We start from the raw sequence: 22,379 nt of genomic DNA on the forward strand, positions 1-22,379 counted from the left end.
TTGAGACGCATTTAATTTTGAACCGATTGATTTATTATATAAATAGTTTTATAGTTACTATAATATGATTATAATGTATAGTAGAAATTAATTTTTTTATAATTATAAAATTAATAAATAATAATAAAGTAGTTAATAGGACCTTTAACCTTTTCCTTATATGTATTTTTAAGAAAAAGAATTTATCCATTTTCTTTTTTTTTTCTCAAAATAAAGTAAACATACCTAGAAACTCTTGAATTAAAATTGAAAATGAATGAAGCTCCATTTTCCAAAGGTGAACGATATCATCTTGATTTATTAACTTGGTTCTACTTCTTTTTTTTTTTTTTTAATAATATTGAGTTAGATTCTTCTTTTATCAATATCGAATAGAACATGTGGAATAAAATTTTCTTCATGTAAAACTTGCTCAATTTAGATTGAAAATTTTTTACATGATTTGTAACTAATATAATATAAATATTAAATGAATCAATTAAATATGTATTGTAGCATATATAGAGCTAGCTAATATAATGTGAATATTTTTAAATAAGTTAAGTGTGCGTTGCAATATCTATAAAATTATAATTGCTACCATTTAAATATTATTAAACAGGTCAAAGCTCGCCCAAACTTAAAATTAATCGGATAAAAAATTAAAATGGGTCTGTCAAACAATCAAAATTTGCCAAACAGTCTCTTGAAAATAACTGTGTCATTTTATACGGAGAGTTGACGGATTGGGTGTCTTCTTTTATTAAAAAAAAATAAGTATTTTTCATGATTTCAATATATATATATATAAAAGACTCCGTGTAATTATTACTTTGTTTCCATGCACGCACACAAATAATTATGAACTAGACTTAAGTTAAATGAGAAATTAAAGTAAACGAAATTACAATTAAATTGAATAACAAAATCAATGATTTAACACAAATGGCCCAAGTAGCCAAATGGGCCTATTTTCTTACTTTATGCCTCACCAATAATATTAGTACTTTGTGTTCTTCAAAAATAAATCTTAATGACACATTAATTTTTAATTTGCCTCCCATATCATGATTTATTGATTTTTTTTATTTACAACTCGATCCATCAACTCTTAATTGATGCTGAAGCAACAAGATACAGAACCCATCCAGCCGGTTCATGTGGCTGTCTCCTTTCTATAATTAAAGCTCCGACACTAGACCATGGTCATGGAGTTGAGTTCACCAAACTTAAATTTTCATCGATTTGTGTGATGAAAATCCAAGAGCAGCCAACTGCTTCAGATCCACTGAATGTCTCGCAGTGTTGTGAAACCACAAAACAAACATGAATAATTAAACGACCGAAAGTAGGTGAAGCTTATTAATTAGCAAGCACCGTGTTGCAAACCAACATGCACCTTGGCATAATTATTTCTTCAACGGGCCTGGCAAAATTGCAAATGAAACGAAATGAAATGACACGACACGCACATTTCGCTCTAGACGAAATTACTGTGATAGTTATATATCAGATGAGACAAGGCATTTAGGCAAGCAAATGAAACACTAATTCCACACGCATGTGCGCATCCTCATTATCATCGACCTTCAACGTCGTTCATGCATCCTCCCGTGCGTACATTTCATTCGATTAAATCGGTGAATTATTGGTGGTCCAAAAAATTTTGTTTCCATGTATCTTCCATATTCAATGCTCAATAAATTGGGTTGTTATAGGTTGCTATGTGTTTTGTGACGTTAATACACCACCTTAATTATTCAGGAGAGTATATATATATATATGATTAATTGCTAATTAGACTTGTTATTTGTCTCCTTGGATTCCATTCCACGTGATGAAAGTTGTTTATTTTAATGATAAATGAATATGATATTAGGGTTATGTCATAGTTAAGATTAAAAATTATATCAGCCTGATTAATTAGTTAAATGGTGATTAATCGATTAATTAAACGGTCCTACTGACCGTGCCTAGACGCGTCGTGGACCATCTACTTCACATGGCGGCACATGGGCTGCCCGTCGGTTCGACGGAGGTGATCGTCCCTTGGCCAATGAATCAGGAATCTGAGCCGCACGTTCCCGACCGGGGGAATAATGGTTCGGCACACCTGCCCCGGCATTAGACCGGCGCGGTCCATTTCGTTGTCTGCCATCCACCCGACCGGCCTCGTTGTCGACTTCAAATCCCTAATTTGTCCACACGCCTGTCGACGATAAGTCCGCCTCTTCGTCTTCTACCTTTTTATTTTCTATTGCTCTATAAATCTATATCGCCATCATTTCCACAGCAAGTCGGCAGCAAATCGGGCTCAAGGTTGGAGCGTCGGATCGATCCGTGGTGGCCTTTGGAAACGGGCGGTGATTCTGCGGGAGGTTTAGAGGAAATCGAGTGACATGGAAGCTGTGGCAGCCAGCTACGTCAAGGACACCGAGCTGCGGCTCGGTTTGCCGGGATCCGAGGCGCCGGAGAAGCCGGCGATGAGGGGCGGAAAACGAGCTCTGCCGGAAGATGATGAGGCTGCCTTCTGCAAGTCTTCACCGGAGGATGCCTCCGGTCTCCGGAGTGTCGGTGCGGCCCCGGTGGCTAAGTAAGTCTCAGGTTTCGCGTCAAAGGTGTGAACTTTGTGGCGGATCGGTTTTGCTGACCAGTAGGTGTTTGATGAAATGCCAGGGCGCAAGTGGTTGGGTGGCCGCCTATCCGGACGTACAGGAAGAACAACTTCCAGGCGAGGAAGGCTGAGACGGGGGCGGATGCCTCCGGGTTGTTTGTGAAGGTGAGCATGGATGGGGCTCCTTACTTGAGAAAGATTGATCTCAAGCTTTACCAGGGGTACAAGGAGCTCAAGGAGGCATTGGACAGCATGTTCAAATGCTTTTCACAAGGTAACAGAGCATGTTCTTATCGGTTGGGCGACCATACATGAAATATGCGTTTTGTAATAATTCATGATGCAAACTATGTTCTTCTCATCTCTTGCAGGGGAATCTTCACGAAAAGAAGGCTGCAATGGATCTGAATATGCCATCACCTATGAAGACAAAGATGGCGACTTGATGTTGGTTGGAGATGTTCCCTGGGAGTGAGTGTCGTGAACTAATTTGTGTGTATATGAGGGACTGTTCTGTCTTCTTATGAGCTAACAGGAGTCTCTTTCATTTGATGTTTGCAGAATGTTTACTTCTTCTTGCAAACGACTGAGGATCATGAAAGCATCTGAAGCAAGAGGTTTAGAATCAAAACAATAAGAAGTCAACAAGTTCTACAAGGAGATACAACTAGAATTTTGAGCGTTTACTTCATGAAAATAGATGTTTTGTCCAACTTCACGAACGGTGAACAAGCAAAAGAAACAAGTTTGGAAGTGGTTTTTGGATCACCTTGTCATTCCTCTTCAAACAAGAAGTTAAAAATATCAAAAGAAAATTAGCAAGATATGCTAAAAGTTGTTCAAGCATGAATATTATGCATCTTGTATATAAGAAGTTTGTCTACCTTTTTGAATAGAGAATAATTATATTTTATGTTCTTTTGCAAGTTATCACATTTTGAATGGTGGGGTTGAAGGACTGCTTACTCGTGTTATTAATTTCTTATTATTATTTATTAGGTTTTGTAGATCTCTCTTGTTATTGTTTTTAATATCTGGGTTTGTGGTGATTCATGGTTGTCTAGTTGCAGTGTTGGCAAACTGCATCTCAAATTTCTTCTTATTATTTATTACGTTTGGTTCTACCAACTTGGTTAATAGTTTTTTTTTTATAATATAGATATTTAGTTTTTATTAATTTTGGAGGTGATGAGTTTTTCACCGCGGGTAAATTCTAAAAATGCCAACTGGTCCGACAATTTTTAAAATTAATCAGAATGGATTGCTTGCCACTTGAGCTGTGCGCGCCTCACAATGAATGAGACATTATTTTTTTAAATTTTCATTTTTTGAAAAAAGATTTATGAAAATGTTTTTGCTAAGTTGATTTGTCTGACGCAATTTTTAAAATAGGAGAAGACGTGAAAAATAAAAGTTTCTGAAAGTATCTTTTAATTCTTTTCTTTTTTTTTGAAAATAAAAATAAATTAATATAAATAATTTGTTGCTATTGTTTTCATTAACCATTTTTAGTATTGAATATTTTAATTATTAGTGCTACTATTATTAAACAAGTGTTTAATAATCACCTATTATAGCTTTGCTATTATATAATAAAATTGATCTTACTATTCATTGTAATTTAAATTTGTTATTACTTTTCATTACTCTTTTTCTCTATAAACAATTTAAGATTATCAAACCAAACAAGTTTTCACATGTTTACGTTTTCAGCTTAAAAGTAAAAAATTATATACATTCCAGATTTTTTAAAAAAAAAAAAAATCATTAATCAAAATGGGCGTGTTAATCAACTATGGCCAATTAATTAATTTGTTTAAATACAGTTCAATCGATTGATGCCCACTCTCTACCTAGTGATTCAGAGCTTTTTCGATCCACACGTTGACGGTGATAAAGCACCCGACAACAAATGCAATGGAAAAGATATGAAACCGGAACAAGGACGACAGCTGCCCTCTTGATGTCCTTCCACATTAATGGTGGTGACCCATTTGTTTTCCTTGATGGGATAATTATAGGCTGAGTAATTGTTATATATCTAATACTCTTATAAAATTCAATAAATTAAATATAATTTACAGGTTAATTATATATGTTTTTAAACTAAGAAACAATGTGATCAATTATTTATTGACACTTGTTTGGTTTATCTACGTATGGATAATCTTGGAGAAGAAGGGCCCGATGCAATCCACACATCAGGCTTTCAATCGATTTGACATATTTAAAGAGACGGTGTGGTATGGGCAAGGACAGAAGAAGCAATCAGTCAAAGAGTCATACAGAAAATAATATAATAACAAGTCTTAATCAATAATGACACTACAACGAAACTTCCTTCTGATCATGTCCTAGCCTTTGCAAAGGCAAAGGATACTATAATGGACTTGGAAAGTAGAGGAGGAGCCAGAAGAGACTAGACACAAAGCCCTTTGAAGTACTTTTGACTAAGAACGAGTTCCAAGGAGGCTTAAATGAATCACCCATTTTGAAAGAGTAACATGTTCCCAAGCAAATTATATTCAGGAAATATACGAGTGTGAGCAGAGACTTACAGTATAAGAGAAGAAGTAAAGAATTACACGTGCTCTTTGGCACTTGCAGTTTTGAGTCCTTGACCAGTGACAACTTTGGGGAGTCTTTGAGATTTCTTTTCAATTCAATTCAGTTTCAAATTCTTTTGCTGGCTGAAATAATAAAGGATAAGACCAGGAATAGAACTCAAAGGCAATATGGTGAACTCGCGCTTTAGTTTTCCGGCACTAACTGTGATAAACCCTGGCAAGCTCAATAAACACAAACAAATGAACTCCGTATTGTAAGTTAAGGTCCAATATAAATAAGTATCGCTGATGAAAAATATGCACTCTCAGGCATTCCAGCTCAAGTATGGAAACGGTTAAACATTTGATCCTTGTCCTGCAAGTTAGGTGTAAAATTTCCCCAGCTGTAACTCCAGCTCAAGGAGGACCTCCAACTCAAGAAGAGTGTTTTACCTGGGTGTGCCTAGGCACAGGCCTGAAAAAACTATGTGAACCCAAAATTTTTAAGCACGTTTCTAGTTCTTTTATTTTTTTAAAACATGCTTCAGAACTGAAGTTGACAACAGTAATCTTGTGCCTAGAAAGTATGAACCTACAAAAACTAGTCCACCTGCTTGCTGGTCTAAACTCGAGCATTATCATCTACCTGCTTATGATTTAGTGTCCTCGAGGTCAAGTGAATCGTGATTAATTCAGCTACACTGATGGCCAACTGAACACCCTTCTAGCCAACACATTTATGATTTGTGGCCAAACTAGGTCGCTCACTCTGACGTGTGATCAAACTAGGTTGATTACTTCTGCTTTATTCTGTATCTCGAATAGGCTTATGGACAATTTCACGTATTTGTGGTGTAAGAGAACTTGTCATGACTTGTTGAATGCAGAGGATTTAGAAGGGACCCTCTAGAATAAATCAGTACAAAGAGGGCCAGATGCAGCAACAAAGTATTCTATAGCTTCTCGTACCAGTTTAAAGAGAGGAGAAAATTAAGTTATTTTAACTGCAGAATGGATTTTGCTTCGCATATCAATGATTGAACTAGCAATGAAAAATCCAGAAATGAGCCATCCAAAGATGACATTTGGATCACAAAAGGTAACCAAATACTATTATGTCTAGCAATATATTGGTCATTTGGCAAGTTTGGTTTGGTTAATGCTATCTTTTGACCAAAAAACAAAGTAGATCAATACTTTCTTTCCCAACGTTTCCAAGATGAGTTTGATATTGTTATAATATTACTTCCATGGCATTCTTCTGGAGCTTACAATTTTCTAGGAAATTTCCTCCATGTTTGCTAGAGCGAATTATATTTTTGGTCCTGTAAGTTGCATTTTTTTTCCAATTTGGTTCTTGTTATCTACAAATTCACATTCAGCATTAACTTGCATTTTTTTCCAATTTCAATCCTTTGTTTTTTTTTTGCCCAGAATTCTAATTGACCACTTAGCTAGCGGCGGCGATGCTAACATGGAAAATGAATTTGGTCATTTTTGCTTTTGGTGGTCAAATCACCTACGTGGTAAATTTTTTAAGTCCAGCCGGGCATTAAAATAAATAAGGAACACAGAATCAAAGCCACATCACCTTAAAAATAAAATTCTTAAAAACAAATATTACACCCATTATAGATCTTCCCCCCAAACCAACGATCCCCCATTCTTCTCCATCATAAATCCTAGATTCGGAAACCTGTAACTCGACCCAAGCTTCTGAATCTGATTTTCTCACATAAGTAGGAAGATAATGAAGCAACATTCACGTTTGGATCTGTAATTTATTTGAAAGAGCCAGATGTCTTCATCCTCCGGAAGTGTATTCATGTTCTATAAATGCGCGAAACGGTTAGTGTTGCAAACTTCTTGGACAAATGATAACCCCAGTAGGAGGTTTCATGGCTGTAGTGATTGGAAGGTGATATTTTTTTTCTATTTCATTTATCCTTGATCATTATTGATGTTATTGTGAATGTTAATGTCTCACACTCTTGTTTTTGACAGAAGGATGGTTGTGACTTTTTTGTTTGGAAAGATCCATCAATGTGCTATAGAACACCATAATTCCAGGATTAAAACGTAAGTTAACTGTGCTTGAAAAAGAAAATCTAAAAATGGCGAGGGAGAATAAAGCTCTAAAGTTACTGGTTGTGCTGCCATGGTTGCTTTTGTTTGTTTTGTGGATGTTTTAATGGGTGATTTTGCAGATTTGAAGCTTTTAGAGTATTTAAGGACTTTGTATTTGATCTATCTTGTTGTGAATGTTGAACAATGTATTGAAGAAATATGATGAGTGTAATATTTTTTTTAAGAATTTTATTTTATTGATTTTATTTTCAACGTGATGGGGCTTTGATTTTGTATTCCTTATTTTAATGGCCAGGTGGACATAAAAAATTTGCCACGTACGCAATTTGTCCACCAAAAGCAAAAATGCCCAAATTCATTTTCTATTTCAGCATTGCTGCCGCCATCAGGCAATTACCGGTGGTCAATTCAAATTCGAGACAACAAAGGATTGAAATTGGAAAACAATGCAAGTTAATGTACTAAGAATGTGAATTTGTAGATAACATGATCAAAATTGAAAAAGTGCAACTTACGGGACTAAAAATGTAATTTTCTCTATTTGCTACATTCTTTAAGATACCTTAGTTTCAAAACAAAAGGCAAAGTAAACAACAACCAACTTGCCATTTCACACATGGTCATGAAAGAATCTCAAATCATACAAAAGTCATTGAACTGGGACTCTTATAGTTATAGATAACAAATACACCTAGTATGATACCTAGATAAGGTTACCATCATTGATGTGCTACCCTGTACCCTAAATAAAAAATTCTCAGTTTTAAACGTATTATTGCCACCACATAAAAACAAGAGAGTAACTCATATAGACCATGTCACTAACAAATCCACTTGATTGGAAGAAATTGTTCCATAAAAGTAGACTACATTTTTAATTAGATGCATCATTAGTGAGCACAACCTAATCGCAACTATAATGCTTAGTGAGGGGTTATTGAAATTTTACTTGAATAACAGCAAGTTCACTCCTATGGAAACCAAAAAAATATCATAACAACTTTAAGGAAAGTGAAACAAAAGAAAGACCATGGTTCATTAGCGGTTGAAAATGGATGTTATGCGATTCAAAAGAGCAAGAATAAACTAAATCCAAAGATCCTGGTTCATTAGCAGTTGATAATGGATGTTAAGTGGTTCAAAGTAGCTAGAATAAACTGACTATAACCATTTGGTACTACAGAATAAGTGTGTAGCAAGATTACTTGAAGTTCCACCACTAATAATCTTTAAGCTGCTTGAGAAGTATAGAAAGGCCGTATAATCAACAACCGAACGGGCATTAAACAAACCTAAAAAGTTTTTTTTTTGAAGAAAAAACACCGATAAATCCATCAAGAAATAAACAGACAAAAAAAGGAGTGGGGGTGGGGGACGAACCTGTTGGAAGCCCTTGAGAGTCTTGCCGACGCTCCGTCCGATCTAGGGAAGCTTCCTCGGGCCGAAGACGAGCGACACCACTACATAGGTCACGAAGAGCACGGAGAAGCCAAGACCAAACACGCATCGGCACCCGAGGCCGCCCCCCTCCCCGGTTTCCGCAGCCGCGGGCGGGCGAGGCGGGTCTCGAAGGCGAGCGCCCTCCCGCCTAAAATGCGAGGGTGAGGGAAGCCGTCGCCGGTAACCGAGGAGCCGACGCCATCAGAGTCGTGAAAGAACAGGACGAGAAGCCCATGGCCGCTGCCATCCTCGCCCCTCCGATGCGCCCACTCTCGTCGCCGTCCTCCTCCGTGGTCCACACACGTGTTTGTTCTTTTTGTCTAATTAATTAATCATTGTTTTCTTGCTAATTAATTAGTATGAGCGTGCGAATCAGCCTTCGGAATCTCCGCCGAACTGGATGAGTCACCCATGAATGCACCCACTGTGGATGCCCTAATCGCACCTGAGAGGATTTCAGAGTAGTTTCTAGTTCCGCCACGTCAGCTGTGAAACTTCGGCAGGGTGACTCGACTAACCTCGGACGATGAATCCTGCCATTTATTCACGGACATTCAAGGAAAACGACCCAACATTATACCATTTTATATTAGTTAATATACAACAACTGGCGGATCCATATAGAATGCAAAATAAGGTGTAGACTGGATTAGGAAATAAGAGGGACGAAAAGTTTTTCACCTTTTTCACGTCCTTCCTTTTCTACTTGTCCGCATAATAAAAACCAGCCAAGACAGTGCGATCGATCGATCGAGAGAGTCGAGAGAGGGCGATTGAGATAGAGATCGGAAAGGATAGAGATGGAGAGGGCCTTCTCATTGGAAGCGATCATTGAATCCTTCTGGGTTTCCTCCCCCATACCCACGCCGTCGGGGATTCCTCTGCAAGGAGGAGGAGGAGGAGCAGCTGGGGAAGGAGGCGTCATCAACATGAATAATGCCTCGGAGTGGTGTGTCGATAAGTTCCTCGAGGTCGTCGACGGGTGCAATGCTGATCCAGCAGCGGCTTCCCCCCACGACCGTAACCTTAGCGTCAGTCGCAATTATGACACTAATCTTGCCCCCAACTCCGGCGCTCCCTCCGCCTACGTGGTGGCGAACGTTTGCGGTAGTAGGGGAGACTTGGGACGAGTTGGGTACCATGAGTTGGGGGAAATGAAGGCACCTCTCACGCCACAGCCCTCAAATCCTGCGGAATTGATTGACCCGGAGGAGCACCAGGCGCTTCTCAAGAAAAAGCTGGACATTGTTTGTGCTGCCGTTGCCATGTCTTGGGTACGCTCTGTTTCATGATTTTTTTTTAGTAGTAATTTTAGCTCTATGGTAGAATATCTTTTTTTTGTGAAGTTGCATGTTTTTTTTTTTTTAACTCTTGAAAACAATAATCTTGGCATGTAAATTTCTCTTTTATTTAAATCTCAGCATGTTCTGATTGCCTTTGCCAATTTGGTACTTATCTTGCATCCTGTATTATGAATATTTTTCATTTAACACTATCCACGCGTGTTTTTAATAATATTCTGGTAATGTTATATGGGAAACAATAGAAATGAAGCCTTGAAGAATGCTATCCAGATAGGTAGGTAAAGTGGTATGAGAAAAAAATTCACAAGTGAAAAACCCTAAAATTCGACTAGCCTCCTCAAGAAGGTAATATGATAGTGATGGAGAAAACATTAACTCTGGTTAGCTACAGTCAACAAAGTGGTAAATAAAATTGCTGCTGACTCGGTAAAAGTGGAATTCAGTCTAAACACAAGTGTATACTATAATTAACCCTGTCATTTAGCTTGGATTTTTTTATTCTTTAACAGGGTAAATGCTAGTTTAAATTTAAATATATCACTGTATGATCATTTTTAAAAAATAATCAAAGATTCTTATTTTACAGGGTTCAAGTGTGAATACGCAGGAGTATGCTTCTGTTGCTGACAGTAGGTCCCCTATTTCAGATGTTACACGGCCTGGTTCTCAAGTGCACACAAATGGTATAATTGCGTTTGTCAGTCCTATTTATTGCTCTATAACGAGACAATTTTGTTATTTTTGATCTACATGTTAAGATAATGATGCATCACAAGTTTCTATGATATCAAGGTATTTCTTCTGAGATGAATAATATGTGCATATACCAAAAAGTGTAATTGTTTCAATGGTTTTTCGTAGTTCTTTTCATTTGGATTTGTTTTGTTTCATTTTCATGATTTTTTCTGGTCTGTAATGGAACTAAATGAGGAAATGCAACTTCCTGTCGACCATAGCTATATTATACATGTACATAAAATTGCAGATTGCAAATGTAGAAATTTGATGCATGCTTGTATACTATAGCTCAAAGCATTCTGTATTTTTGCATTAAATGTTGCACGGTCGATAAGTTCTTATAAAGTGCAATGTGAGCCTAGTACCTAGTAGACTTCCAACTTCATCTATTCTTCATACTTCAGTTACCCAAGGGAAGCAGGCTACAAGCAATTCATCAGGGGAGCAGTTAGATGAGGTTGATGAACTTGAAGGAGAAGCAGAGACCAACAACATTGGCCCTTCAGATAAACGCATGAGGAGGTAACGATGATTATTATAATATTCAAATAATTGTTCATTGAGATGGTAAATCTGTTTTCCCTTTCTCAAATATTGAGTATTGCACTGATTATATTATCTGAATTCAACAATGTGAACACTTGTTCTTTATAAATACAACATACTATTAGTGTTTGATTGTTAAAGCTTCAGAGTATTTGTTGGTAGTGCATAGCTGACTGCTAGAAGAACCAACGGATCTGTCTAATTATCTGCCAGTGTCTTCTTACTATTTCTCGTTTACCTTATGTTTCAAAAGTTTCTCGATTGTGTATATTTATTTGAATCAATCCATGTTAATCCTAGTTAATTAGGGTCTGCTATAAGAATTTTATTCCACCATTAAACTCTTTTTGAGGCTATATCATTAGTAATATTTACACCTGCTAAATCACTTTTAAGTGCATGCTAGAGTTAATTTCTTTTATCACCCAGTTACACTTTGAAGCAGTTTCATTTTTTTTTTTTAATAGTATTATTCTATCTACTCTTTGATAGCACTGAATTTCAGTAATCTGGTAGACTTTTTATTTAGACAAGGTATTTTATTGCTTGCGTTGGTACACCAAATGCTTTAAGTGCCCAATCGGTGTGCAGAATGCTTTCAAACAGAGAATCAGCAAGACGATCAAGGAGAAGAAAGCAAGCACATATGAGTGAGCTCGAAGCCCAGGTCATTCAGATTGTTATTTAAATCCCATGTATCTTCATTTGTATTAACTATTAATACATACTTATTTTGCATTAGGTCTCACAATTAAGAATTGAACACTCATCACTGTTGAATCGTCTAACTGACATTAATAAGAAGTATAGTGATGCTTCGGTTAATAATAGAATACTAAAAGCAGATTTGGAGACTGTTAGAGCCAAGGTAAAGTATTCATCTCTTCATGTCTGTTTGGTCTATATATCGTCAGGTGTTTCTTGAACTACTTGGTGGGTTTTTGTGTGTATTGGGGTTCTTCATAATTCTCAAATTTAATATGCGCTGATTTGCAGGAATTGCCTAATATTAGCCCACCTAGTTTCTTTGACTGTTCGTCTTCAACTGCCTCACAATGATGTAGCACGTCTAGTTACTTCTTCAACGCCTTTGATTTTAACATATGACATCCTCTGTATTCAGGTGAAAATGGCAGAAGAATCTTTAAAGAGGGCAACTGGGGTGAAGCCTTTATACTCGGTCATCTCTGACATGTCAAGTATCGATTTTCCCTTCACTCCGAGCATGTCTAATCCAACCCCCAACATGGCACTTCCTTTCCAAGAAGGGACGAATCACTTCTTCCACGCCTCGATGCATGTCCAAGATGTTCCTCATGGGCCTGAGTTTTAGAGCCACGTGAATCTTTTAAAAACAAAAGGAAAAGAAAAGAAAGACTGCATTTGTATACGAGTATACCAGATCACCTGCAAATGTACTCTATACAAAATGGGCACATCCACATGTTGAAGTATAAGAATTTACATAACTCATACTTGAGACTATAATAAATATGCTACTCGACATTTTTACCATGGTAGCTAGTGAACATTTCTTCTAGTTTCTTTGACACCAATGTGTATAATGTCAGAACTTTAGAGTAACAACAAACAATGAGCAATTTCGATTCAAACTAGCTAAGCCGATCTCGATGTCTCAATAAAAAAAAAGAATGTTTAAGTAGACAAAACATATCAGACAATCTGCATATGGCTTTGTCTCTAAGCTTCTCCCTCTTGCATGCCCTCAAAGAATGTGGTACATTTGTGATGGCACCACCGTGATAAAGACCGCAGATGATGGAAGTACCAGATTTGTTGGGGTACTCGAGTTTCATCTAAATTCACTTACTCAGATCTTGATCGGTTGGAACCACTTTTATGGTGACGGCCAATGTACAATGGCAACAGCGAACCAGATCCATGTTTCCTCCTACCAAAACATTGCCAATATAAGACCAGAGCCAGTAGCAATACACCAATTGGAATTGCCCATCTGTTGCAATAATGAAAATGTTAAACAAAAACAAAAGATCAGTGGTAAAAGTTGGGAATCAGTTTAGTGAGTTTTATTATTTATGTGCAGAGGCATGGTGAGAAACTTGCCTGTCCAAGTCAAGAATAGGACTATACACAATAGTTTCCCATGTAGACACAATGACATGCCAAGCAGGATTGTAATATAGCGACTCTGATGACCAAAACATTCTAGTGTATGTCTCTAGGAAAATGAACATCACCCAACCAGCAATCTCAAATAAAATAAACTTGACAATGAACCGGCCCACTATCGCCACAATGAGTGAGAAAGTCACCAACCAGTTACAAAGTCTCTGATTGTAATCTTTGATGAAAAGTGATCGAGCTTTACTCAGCATCTGAAGCAAAACAAAGTCCAATAAACACATTGGTTCACCGAATCATCCAAAGATGATACAATCCAGAGAGAATGACGGCGTATAAACAGATAGAGTAGCAAAAGTAGCTTACTAGATTATAACTCCATCTGGCATCACACAATTAAACTCTTTTATCTCAAAATTAACTGAGATATCATAAATGAATAATTGCATAAAAACAAGCACATGTATCATCTGCTTATCCTTGATTTCTCACATGTAAAGGTTGAAATTATATATTAACCCCATCTTAGAAAACCTGATTCTCCAGATTCAATTAAAAAGAATATATTTAATAATATTGACTGGTTGAGATTACACAAAATAGACAGGGCAAGAATTCCCTTTAACAGCATCATACAATGTCACCATTCTACATCAAATTTTTGCAAATGTTAGCAAACCACCTAGCAATAGTATATTTTTCTGAATATGCTTAACCAAGAGTAAATTATTTTGATCTGTACTGTTGGAGAAAATAGAATGTGCAAGTGTATAAGATTAAGGGAAGCTAAAGAACTGGACATTCAAAATGAAACATTGTGATAAGGTTTTTACAAATGGTTTATTTTTCAACCATTGAAGGAAAACAACTTTCCTTAATGACATCAACTGAAATAGTGGTTTGTTGGCACAGGTACATTTTGTTCGACTATGGTAAAAGCCTAAAAGGTACCTGATGTAGTTACATATACCTGACATGGAATAATGCTTTATACTTCGGAAACAAGAACTAGTTTTCCTTTCTATTTGTGTAATTTGCATTTAGATAACTTTCTTAAGCAATCAAAGGGGCTATTATGTATAGATTAAAATATACTCTGGTAATCAACTCAAAATTAGATCCTTTGATATGCATAAATTCTCATATTTAACTTCACAAGTATTAAAAAGATAATTAAATTAACAAAAGGAATTCCAAAAATATTCTCTATCCTTTAGTTTATAAGCTGAGGCTTTAGTGTTTATTTTGCTGATAATCATCATATGCATTTAGAATTGTTTTTTTCAATAATTAATTTTGTGAAGAATGTATAGTGTAGTAGAAGAATAAATCATTGATATATTAGTTTCATTCAAGATGCTATAGTTTTATTTTTGGTCTTTGACCACGAGATCTCACATCATGTTCAATGTGAGGCAACTGTGTCCTCAGGGAGGGAGAGCATAACATCAACTTTTAAGTAATTATGTAAAACTTTCTAATGGGAAAATCAAGTTGATAGTTATTTTAATTTAACTAATTTATTATTCTTCATATAATTACTAAATTATTCTTATATTTATATTTATTTATGCAGTTTAATTGTTGTTAGTCTACCGTTTTGTTATGATACAAACATGTGTATCAGTGCAAATAGAAATTTCCACTCGTGCATGTATCAAATTAAAGGAAATCAAAGAACACACCATGTGAAATAATGCCATACCATAGAAAGTCCCCCAAATTTAGAATTTACTTTCAAGTATCAAAAGAAAGAGAAAGAGAAAGAAAAGGAACCAACATTGCATATACTTTCCCATCATCCAGTTGTAATAAACAAATTTCTTAGAACTTTAATAATAACTAAAAACTGACTTTTTATTGTGCAAGTATTCAATTGGTTACTTAAGTTTTACCTTTGTCATTTTTTGCGTATACATTTCTTTTGAAGGCCCAACACACTCTCTCTCGAAAGTTTGATTGCAGTGAAGAAAACCATCATTGAATTTTGCCATGGAAGGAAGTCTCATAACTTGAAGATGATCCATTTTATCTTCACACTGAGTATATCGGACTTCACACAATTTTGATGATTGATATTCATTAATACGGAGGAATGTTCTAAAAACCTGCTAATGGTCATTACATAAGTAAACAGAATATAAATATACACATATACATTATGCATACATAAAATATAGGAAAGATGGAAGACTAAATTTAATAAGGAAAAAAACCATTTCACAAGACACAAGTATACATGTGTATCCAAAATTAACTCCAACGACATGAATAAAGAAGTATTATGATCTACCTCAATATGTGCAAATTCAATTTCATACTTGATGCATGCTCTGCAACTATTCATTGCCTAAGTTTCCAAGTATGGTTAAACACCATTAAAATTCACAAGCAAATACAACCATGAGAACACAAATATTTCAAACAAACAAAAAATATGTTTATGTTTGAATCAATTAACAAAATTAATATGTATAAGCTATACTGTTAACACATGGCGAGCTTCAATGTGCTGTCCTTACGAAAAACAACGCACCTTTTGCATTTCATAATCGAGTTCTAAAACAGATTGTGCAGCATGATTCCGACCAAAATGCTGGTGATCAAACAACTTTTTAGCTTCTACTTTCAATTTTTCATGAAGCTCCTGCAGCCTCTTTTCTTCTACTGGTAATTGCAGAATTTCCATTTGCTCACTGTACAATCTCATGCAACGCTCAAGAATCACCTTATTGAACACTTCGACAATAGAGCCTGTGGATGGAATTTCTCCTTTATTCAAGGCTTCAATGATCTGAAAAGAAACAAAGGATAGATATTAGCATTTTCCAAAAACAAATTTTATTCGTGCCTTTCAGATTATGAAGGTGAGGCACCATTATTAAATAATAAGAAAAATCAATCTGATGGCTTTGGCAATCATTATTAATTCATTACCTGTTCCAGGAAAGCTACGAAATCATTTCCATTTTGAAGTTTTCCCTGAACAATCTTCGGGTGAATGATTGATACAACAAGCTGTTTCAATTGCTCCCTCTTTTTCACATACATTTGATCCAGTTCGCTGTCGTTCAAATCACAAAGTTTCGTCCTTTGGAGATGAGGCTGTCAAGACTCAAGGTTTTCAAACGTCTTCTAACCATGAAACCGAAACAGAAATACAAGATGTATGTTAACTTGCATGAGCATAATTTCATTATCAAGTGTGGGCAGCATAACAAAGTTATGAGAAGGGTTAAATGACAATTAAGAAAACAGAAATGTCAACAAAATACAATTTGGAGATTTCAATCAATATTTAGCTACAGAAGAACAGCACAAGATAAAAACTTGAAACACAACATGAATCATGCGGCTTCAAATTTGTATTCCATACACACTAGAAAAGACTATACATGGCAACTGATGTTATCTAATATGTTATGAACAGTTGATAGCTCTCCTTTAGTAAATTATATATTGTTTGCTGAAAATAAGTGATTGAAAAACATACAAAGGAAATTACAAGAAGTATCTCATAATGTGCCTTTGAAAACAAAATTTTCACAAGTGACCTTCAGATTTTGTCTATGACCATTGATATGAAATTATGGCATTGCACAACCAAGATAGATAACTCAACTTCACATATGTTTTTATAAATAAAAATGAAAAAAAAAACTGATGCTTCAATAAATGCAACTAGCTAATACCCACAATATGTGATGGGGACAACTGATGGACCCAATTTAAGCACGAATGAAAACTTGAGACCTTAATAAAAAGAGAAAAAAATCAAATGAAAAAACATTGTTGTAAAAAGTGTGATAGGCCAAGAGAAGTGAAAGAACGCATACTTGTGGCAAGCTAAAAGCTGTGTTATTGTCACCCATTATTGCCAAGGAATCTCGAATTCGGTTTACCTGATTCAACATGTACAAATGAATAGAAAGAGATGAGTGAGCCCATCAACCACTACTTCCTTACGAACAAAAATGAATGTCAATAAAGGAAAGTTCATAGAGAGGAGAAAGGAAAGAAACACAAAGTTTGATCATTCAAGTTTGACATTACAGTTTGAATGAATACAATACCTGATCAATATTTTTATCACCTGAAAAACAGGAATAAGATGAACATAAGTTGTCAAGATTAATAGTAAGGATCCTGTTAATATCAATCACACACCAACAGACTAAAGGGTAAGACTAACCACTGCTATTTGGTACAAGCTGGAGGGCTTCATTCACCATTTCTTGCACCGACTTTCCCTCTGTTAGATAAACAAAAATGCATCTACAGTGAAATAAAGGCATACAAGACATATGCCACAGTCATGGAAATTGAAAGAGCAAAAATATATAATGGTAACATCAAATGATAACAAAACCATCATACATGGTAGTGCAGTATTAAACATCCAATGATGCCTCCCTAATCCAAGTGCAGACTAAATATCAAAAGACTGTCTCAAGCATAAGCAGAGACACACCAAAACACTGTTACTTCTGTTGGCGGTGCAAAGATTTGTTCTAGGCCAACTGATCCTATTGAGCTGTTGAAATCTACATTGTTATTATAACATACATAGAACATAATCAACAGTACTAAATTAGACACTTGCAATTATCAGAAAATTAAATACCTAAAGTGTGATCCGTGTGTAGATCACAGTATCAAGCACTTGCAAACTCTAATTAATACAGGAGAACTGAATTTATTCTCTTACAATTTAATTGGCACAATGCAGCGAGTACAATGTATCCTTATGCCAGCATTTTCATGAACAATTAATATATAGTTAACGCATTATTGAAAGGCTAAAAAGATGATAGCTTACGTAGGAAATCTCGTTGGATAAGCCACAAAAGTTTAGCCGGCTCAAAAGCAACATCTTGCCCCTGTATAAACATGCAGCAAGGTGAATAACCAAAATTAAAACCTTCCAGAGAATAAGACTCTTGGTAATGTTACATTACCTTGACCCTTTTGTTCAACAAGCAACATATAGGAAAAACACACAACAGTCAGGAAGAGAAACCCAGAATAAATAAAATAATTGAATTTATTGCAAATGCTAAATTAGACCTTCCATAAAATTCTTCTGCAATTTCCACTGCAAATGATAACCGAGATATATCAGCCTCACGAATCTACAACAAAGACCACCAAAGGGAAAACAAAAATTGAGATTAGATTGCATGCCTAAGGAATCAAATGGATCTAGAGTTGATTGAAGAAGTTACAAGTGCCCATTATAAATTTCCAACAGATGAAGTACAAACCGTCTCAGGGAGATTATAAATCAGCACAGAGCTCATAATTGTAGCGAGAGCAAATATCCTGGCGAAGACAAAAAGAATAAATATATATCCTATATGTGATGGAGAAATTATTCTAATTTATGAATTACCTATCATCATAAACATTTGATTTCCCGACACTTTCAAATCCTTCTGTATCTAGGTATAAGACAGATATTTTTCTTCCATTGATATCAATTTCGAAAGGCGTTCCCCAAACCCATATTCCTGCACCAAAAGATAACTGCTTATTGAAGGATATTAAATCTGATAAAAAAGACTTGATAAAAAAAAGCTACCAAAAGGCATTGAGAAGTAGTTATATACAAGCTACAAAGACATAAAAAAATTGAATATATATGAACCTTTGGTTTTAGTATCACGCATATGTCCTACACCAAAACCTGCACCATGATAGTAAGGTCAAAGAAGAACAATAGCATTCAAGAATTTCACAAAAAAAAAAAATGAAAAATAGAAATATACCTTCATCGCATGACAGGGATAGGAGTTGGTTGAGAAGAAATGATTTGCCTGAGCGATATGGACCGATTACCTGGGAAATACTTGTTAGAACCATTTAGAGTAGGGAAACACATTTTGTGGAGTGAATGAATCCTCCATAGCACATTAAAGGCAAAGGATGATTTGAGCTCATGGTCAAAAGCTAATGTTGTTGAAGTCATGATTTAAATAGAGTGGCAATTCATCATAATCTAGAGTTAGAACAAATAATAAATGCTAGACTGAATCTTTAAGTTCTTGAATTTTAAAGTTAATCTCTGTCACTTCCATGGATTCTCATTTTCAGTTAATGATTAAGTTGCCACTAACCGCAACAACAGCTATAGGGGTTGTAATTCTTTGAATTGCGTCCAAACCCTCCTTTGCAAGGCGGAGTTTTGTATGCTCAGAATCTGGTTCCACAATAGGAAAACTGCAAAAAGAGTATCAAAGATAAGATTCCAAAATAAGAGTCTTCTAAGTCAACCACACTGATATTTTAAAGTTATTTCAACAACTTATACGTGACTGTCAGACATAAAATGCAGGGAGTCATCAGACATAAAATGCAGATTTGACAAACTGAGAACCGATAAACAAACACATGATATCATGTTTTACTTATTTTTCTGCTTTTGTTGCCAGAAGAATGATCATTCTGATTCGAGTGAACAAGGAGGGACTCGAACAAGGAGGGCAACATAACTGGTACGAGAACTTCCGCATAGCCCTCCCATTATGCATTCCGACACAAAATTATTACCATTTTTTTCCAAATTACAACCCGAGAAAATTTCCTAATCGACCGAAAGTGCGACTACTGCCGTCGATGAACACAAACCGAAACCCGCAAAAAGTTCCGATCTTTCCACGTAGAAGAAATTGAAGACAACAAAAGGTATCGTACTTACGCACGGCGGAGATCGACTGCGTCATCGGAAGTACCAGATGCAAAGAAAAAGCCAAAGACCAGGACCCAAAACGCCAAAGCCCGCAAGCAAGCCCCCATCTTACTGCGCCTCCTCCCTTCCGAACCCAGATCTCATCGAGCAAACCCCTCCCCGGCACAGGATCGGAGGAACCGCCCCAGCCCCGCCATCAGGAATAGCTCCAAGAAAGGAGATACCCACCTTCTCCAAGTTAGGTATCGCTTTCCCCCACTCACTTCAGAGATGCCCCGAGCTAAAATACCGACGAAAGGAGAAGCAATCGCAATCTTGGCGCTCGGGTTTCTTCCGAGCGAGGCAGAGAGAGAGACGACTCACTTCAAAGAAATAACATGCATCCAACTTTGAATCGTTTTAGGTAAGTCAATTTAAGGACCGCCGACTGATGCGGCCATTCGGGAGGGTAATTTACTAAGTATACACGACGTGTGGGGCGTTTTGTCATTTTCATATATATATATATTTTTAAATATATTATTATTTTAATATGCCAATAAATAAGGATGAACTACCATTAAAAAAAATAATTTTTTATATCCGATATTAAAAATAGATAATATATTTAACCTTAACTAAAATATCGAGAAAAATATATTTTCTAATATTATTGACCTTTAGATATTTATAGAAACTTTTAGTTAAAAGAATTAGAAAAATATATTATTTTAATATTATTGATATAAAATATTTATAGAAATTTTTAGCTAAATAAAAAATATACTTTATAATATTATTGGTTAAGATATTTATAGAAATTTATTCGTTCATGGTGTTATTAATCTTAACATGTGAGATTAAAAAAAAATTATTATAGTATATATTTTTTTATAAAAAAAATTAGAGAAAATTATTAATAAAGTTTAAATTTATTTTAAATGTACAAAAAAGATATTAATGAAATTATATTTTGGACTTCATCAAAATTACATAATAAAGGGTCAAGTAAAATAATAGAATAGAAAGATAGTACATTGACTAAATCGGTGAGATCTATTTTTTTTTTAACAATACGATGGCTGAAGGCGGTTTAATGAAGAGGCCAAATTTTTTTTTTTTTGTTTATAAAAAAGTTGAAGTCGGATTGTGATAGTGATTCGATCGTAATTAGTTATGATTTTTTTTTGGGTTTATCATCCCCTCAAGTTATAATTTGGATCGAAGTAGGTGGCCGGAGGCTACCCTGCTCGGCGCCAGACTGTCTGACTACTTGCCCACTACTAGTGGCCTCCAAGTACTCTCCGATTATCTGTTTTAATTCAAACTATAATTTGAAAGAGGACGATGAATTTAAAAAGATATTATAATTAATTATGATTAAATTAGGATTATGATTTAACCATAATTATAAATGATCTATTGATCACTAGAAGATTTATCGATTAATATCTTGATTGTTATTGGAGAATTAGTAGATTTTAAGATTTTTTTTTTCAAATACAAGTATATAAGCTTTAATAGTTTTTTAAATTTGAAAATGGAACAATATGTCAAAATAATCAATTATAAAACTAAATTTTTAAATAAATCAAACTGAATTTTTAAATATTTAATGAATTTGATCGATTAATTCTACTCGCCCTAAACATATTTGACTACGTTTGATAGGGTGACAGATCTTGAAATGTAATTAGAATTATATTATAAAGTTGATTATTTTATTTAATTTAATTTTAAATTTATAATATAATGTAATATGGATTACAAAGTAAATATTACGTAATCTTTATCTTTTAACCAAAATTTAAATACCGAATATACTTCTAGTCCACCACGACCGCCGCCCAGCGTCGTTGGCCGCTGCCTCTGCCGTCGGCCGCCTTCGCTAGCCGTCAACGGTCGTCACCATCGTCGATTGTCGATTGTCGGTTGCCGGCAGCGGTCGACGGAGGAGGCCAACGGCGACAGCCACAAGTTCCGACAGAGGTGCGACGACCGCAAGATATTTTTATCATTTTATAATAATACGAATTACATTCCTTATAAAAAATAATAAACAACAAATAAAAAAAATATAATTATCCTTCTAATAAAAAATTAGATATATTACATTACCAAACTTAGTAATATAATCAAGATTACATTACAAGGCTGATTAATCTGCCTTGTAATGTAATCCAGATTACATTACAAGGCTGATCAGCCTTGTAATGTAATCTGGATTACAAAATATAATGAAATTTTGTAATCTGGATTACAAAACAAACACATCGTAATCTGATTACATTACAAGGTCATCGTTTAACAAAAATTTAAATGTCAAATATACCCCTAATCTGTCACCGCCCATC

The 22,379-nt window shown here is 35.3% G+C and overlaps 3 protein-coding genes and 1 long non-coding RNA gene across 4 annotated transcripts; 2 read left to right on the forward strand and 2 right to left on the reverse strand.

Moving 5' to 3' along the window:
* The first annotated feature begins 2,255 nt into the window (after positions 1-2,255).
* LOC122012200 (auxin-induced protein 22D-like) lies at positions 2,256-3,506 on the forward strand. The gene is made up of 4 exons (XM_042568660.1): positions 2,256-2,572; positions 2,656-2,867; positions 2,965-3,064; positions 3,155-3,506. The coding sequence occupies exons 1-4, from the start codon at positions 2,379-2,381 to the stop codon at positions 3,228-3,230; spliced, it is 582 nt and encodes a 193-aa protein (XP_042424594.1). The 5' UTR covers positions 2,256-2,378; the 3' UTR covers positions 3,231-3,506.
* Positions 3,507-5,093: 1,587 nt separating this feature from the next.
* On the reverse strand, positions 5,094-8,870 carry LOC122012203. Its single transcript, XR_006120158.1, has 2 exons — positions 8,608-8,870; positions 5,094-5,374 (listed from the first exon to the last, which is right to left on the reverse strand). It is a non-coding gene; the product is annotated as an uncharacterized LOC122012203 (long non-coding RNA).
* A 269-nt stretch (positions 8,871-9,139) lies between these two features.
* Positions 9,140-12,628, forward strand: LOC122012202 (bZIP transcription factor RISBZ2-like). Its single transcript, XM_042568662.1, has 5 exons — positions 9,140-9,941; positions 10,558-10,654; positions 11,114-11,231; positions 11,847-12,123; positions 12,379-12,628. Exons 1-4 carry the CDS (start codon positions 9,468-9,470, stop codon positions 11,941-11,943), a joined length of 786 nt encoding a protein of 261 aa, XP_042424596.1. The 5' UTR covers positions 9,140-9,467; the 3' UTR covers positions 11,944-12,123; positions 12,379-12,628.
* A 228-nt stretch (positions 12,629-12,856) lies between these two features.
* On the reverse strand, positions 12,857-20,444 carry LOC122012201 (guanylate-binding protein 5-like). The gene is made up of 17 exons (XM_042568661.1): positions 20,056-20,444; positions 19,475-19,577; positions 19,127-19,196; positions 19,006-19,044; positions 18,751-18,868; positions 18,623-18,680; positions 18,426-18,490; positions 18,317-18,323; positions 18,178-18,238; positions 17,551-17,610; positions 17,432-17,451; positions 17,195-17,260; positions 16,296-16,463; positions 15,895-16,152; positions 15,254-15,466; positions 13,341-13,612; positions 12,857-13,230 (listed from the first exon to the last, which is right to left on the reverse strand). The coding sequence occupies exons 1-17, from the start codon at positions 20,151-20,153 to the stop codon at positions 13,083-13,085; spliced, it is 1,824 nt and encodes a 607-aa protein (XP_042424595.1). The 5' UTR covers positions 20,154-20,444; the 3' UTR covers positions 12,857-13,082.
* Positions 20,445-22,379: the final 1,935 nt, after the last annotated feature.

The sequence above is a fragment of the Zingiber officinale genome, chromosome 8A (genome assembly GCF_018446385.1).
Source record: "Zingiber officinale cultivar Zhangliang chromosome 8A, Zo_v1.1, whole genome shotgun sequence".
Taxonomy (NCBI): domain Eukaryota; kingdom Viridiplantae; phylum Streptophyta; class Magnoliopsida; order Zingiberales; family Zingiberaceae; genus Zingiber; species Zingiber officinale.

Excerpts from the sequence above, each read along its gene's own strand:
- LOC122012200 (XM_042568660.1), top strand. The coding sequence starts at position 2,379 with ATGGAAGCTGTGGCAGCCAGCTACGTCAAGGACACCGAGCTGCGGCTC. Across the intron at positions 2,573-2,655 it reads GGTGCGGCCCCGGTGGCTAA|GGCGCAAGTGGTTGGGTGGC; the intron begins GTAAGTCTCAGG and ends ATGAAATGCCAG. Across the intron at positions 3,065-3,154 it reads GTTGGAGATGTTCCCTGGGA|AATGTTTACTTCTTCTTGCA; the intron begins GTGAGTGTCGTG and ends TGATGTTTGCAG.
- LOC122012202 (XM_042568662.1), top strand. The coding sequence starts at position 9,468 with ATGGAGAGGGCCTTCTCATTGGAAGCGATCATTGAATCCTTCTGGGTT. Across the intron at positions 9,942-10,557 it reads CTGCCGTTGCCATGTCTTGG|GGTTCAAGTGTGAATACGCA; the intron begins GTACGCTCTGTT and ends CTTATTTTACAG. Across the intron at positions 10,655-11,113 it reads TTCTCAAGTGCACACAAATG|TTACCCAAGGGAAGCAGGCT; the intron begins GTATAATTGCGT and ends TTCATACTTCAG.
- LOC122012201 (XM_042568661.1), bottom strand. The coding sequence starts at position 20,153 with ATGGGGGCTTGCTTGCGGGCTTTGGCGTTTTGGGTCCTGGTCTTTGGC. Across the intron at positions 18,681-18,750 it reads TCAAATGTTTATGATGATAG|GATATTTGCTCTCGCTACAA; the intron begins GTAATTCATAAA and ends TGTCTTCGCCAG. Across the intron at positions 16,153-16,295 it reads TCGTAGCTTTCCTGGAACAG|ATCATTGAAGCCTTGAATAA; the intron begins GTAATGAATTAA and ends GTTTCTTTTCAG.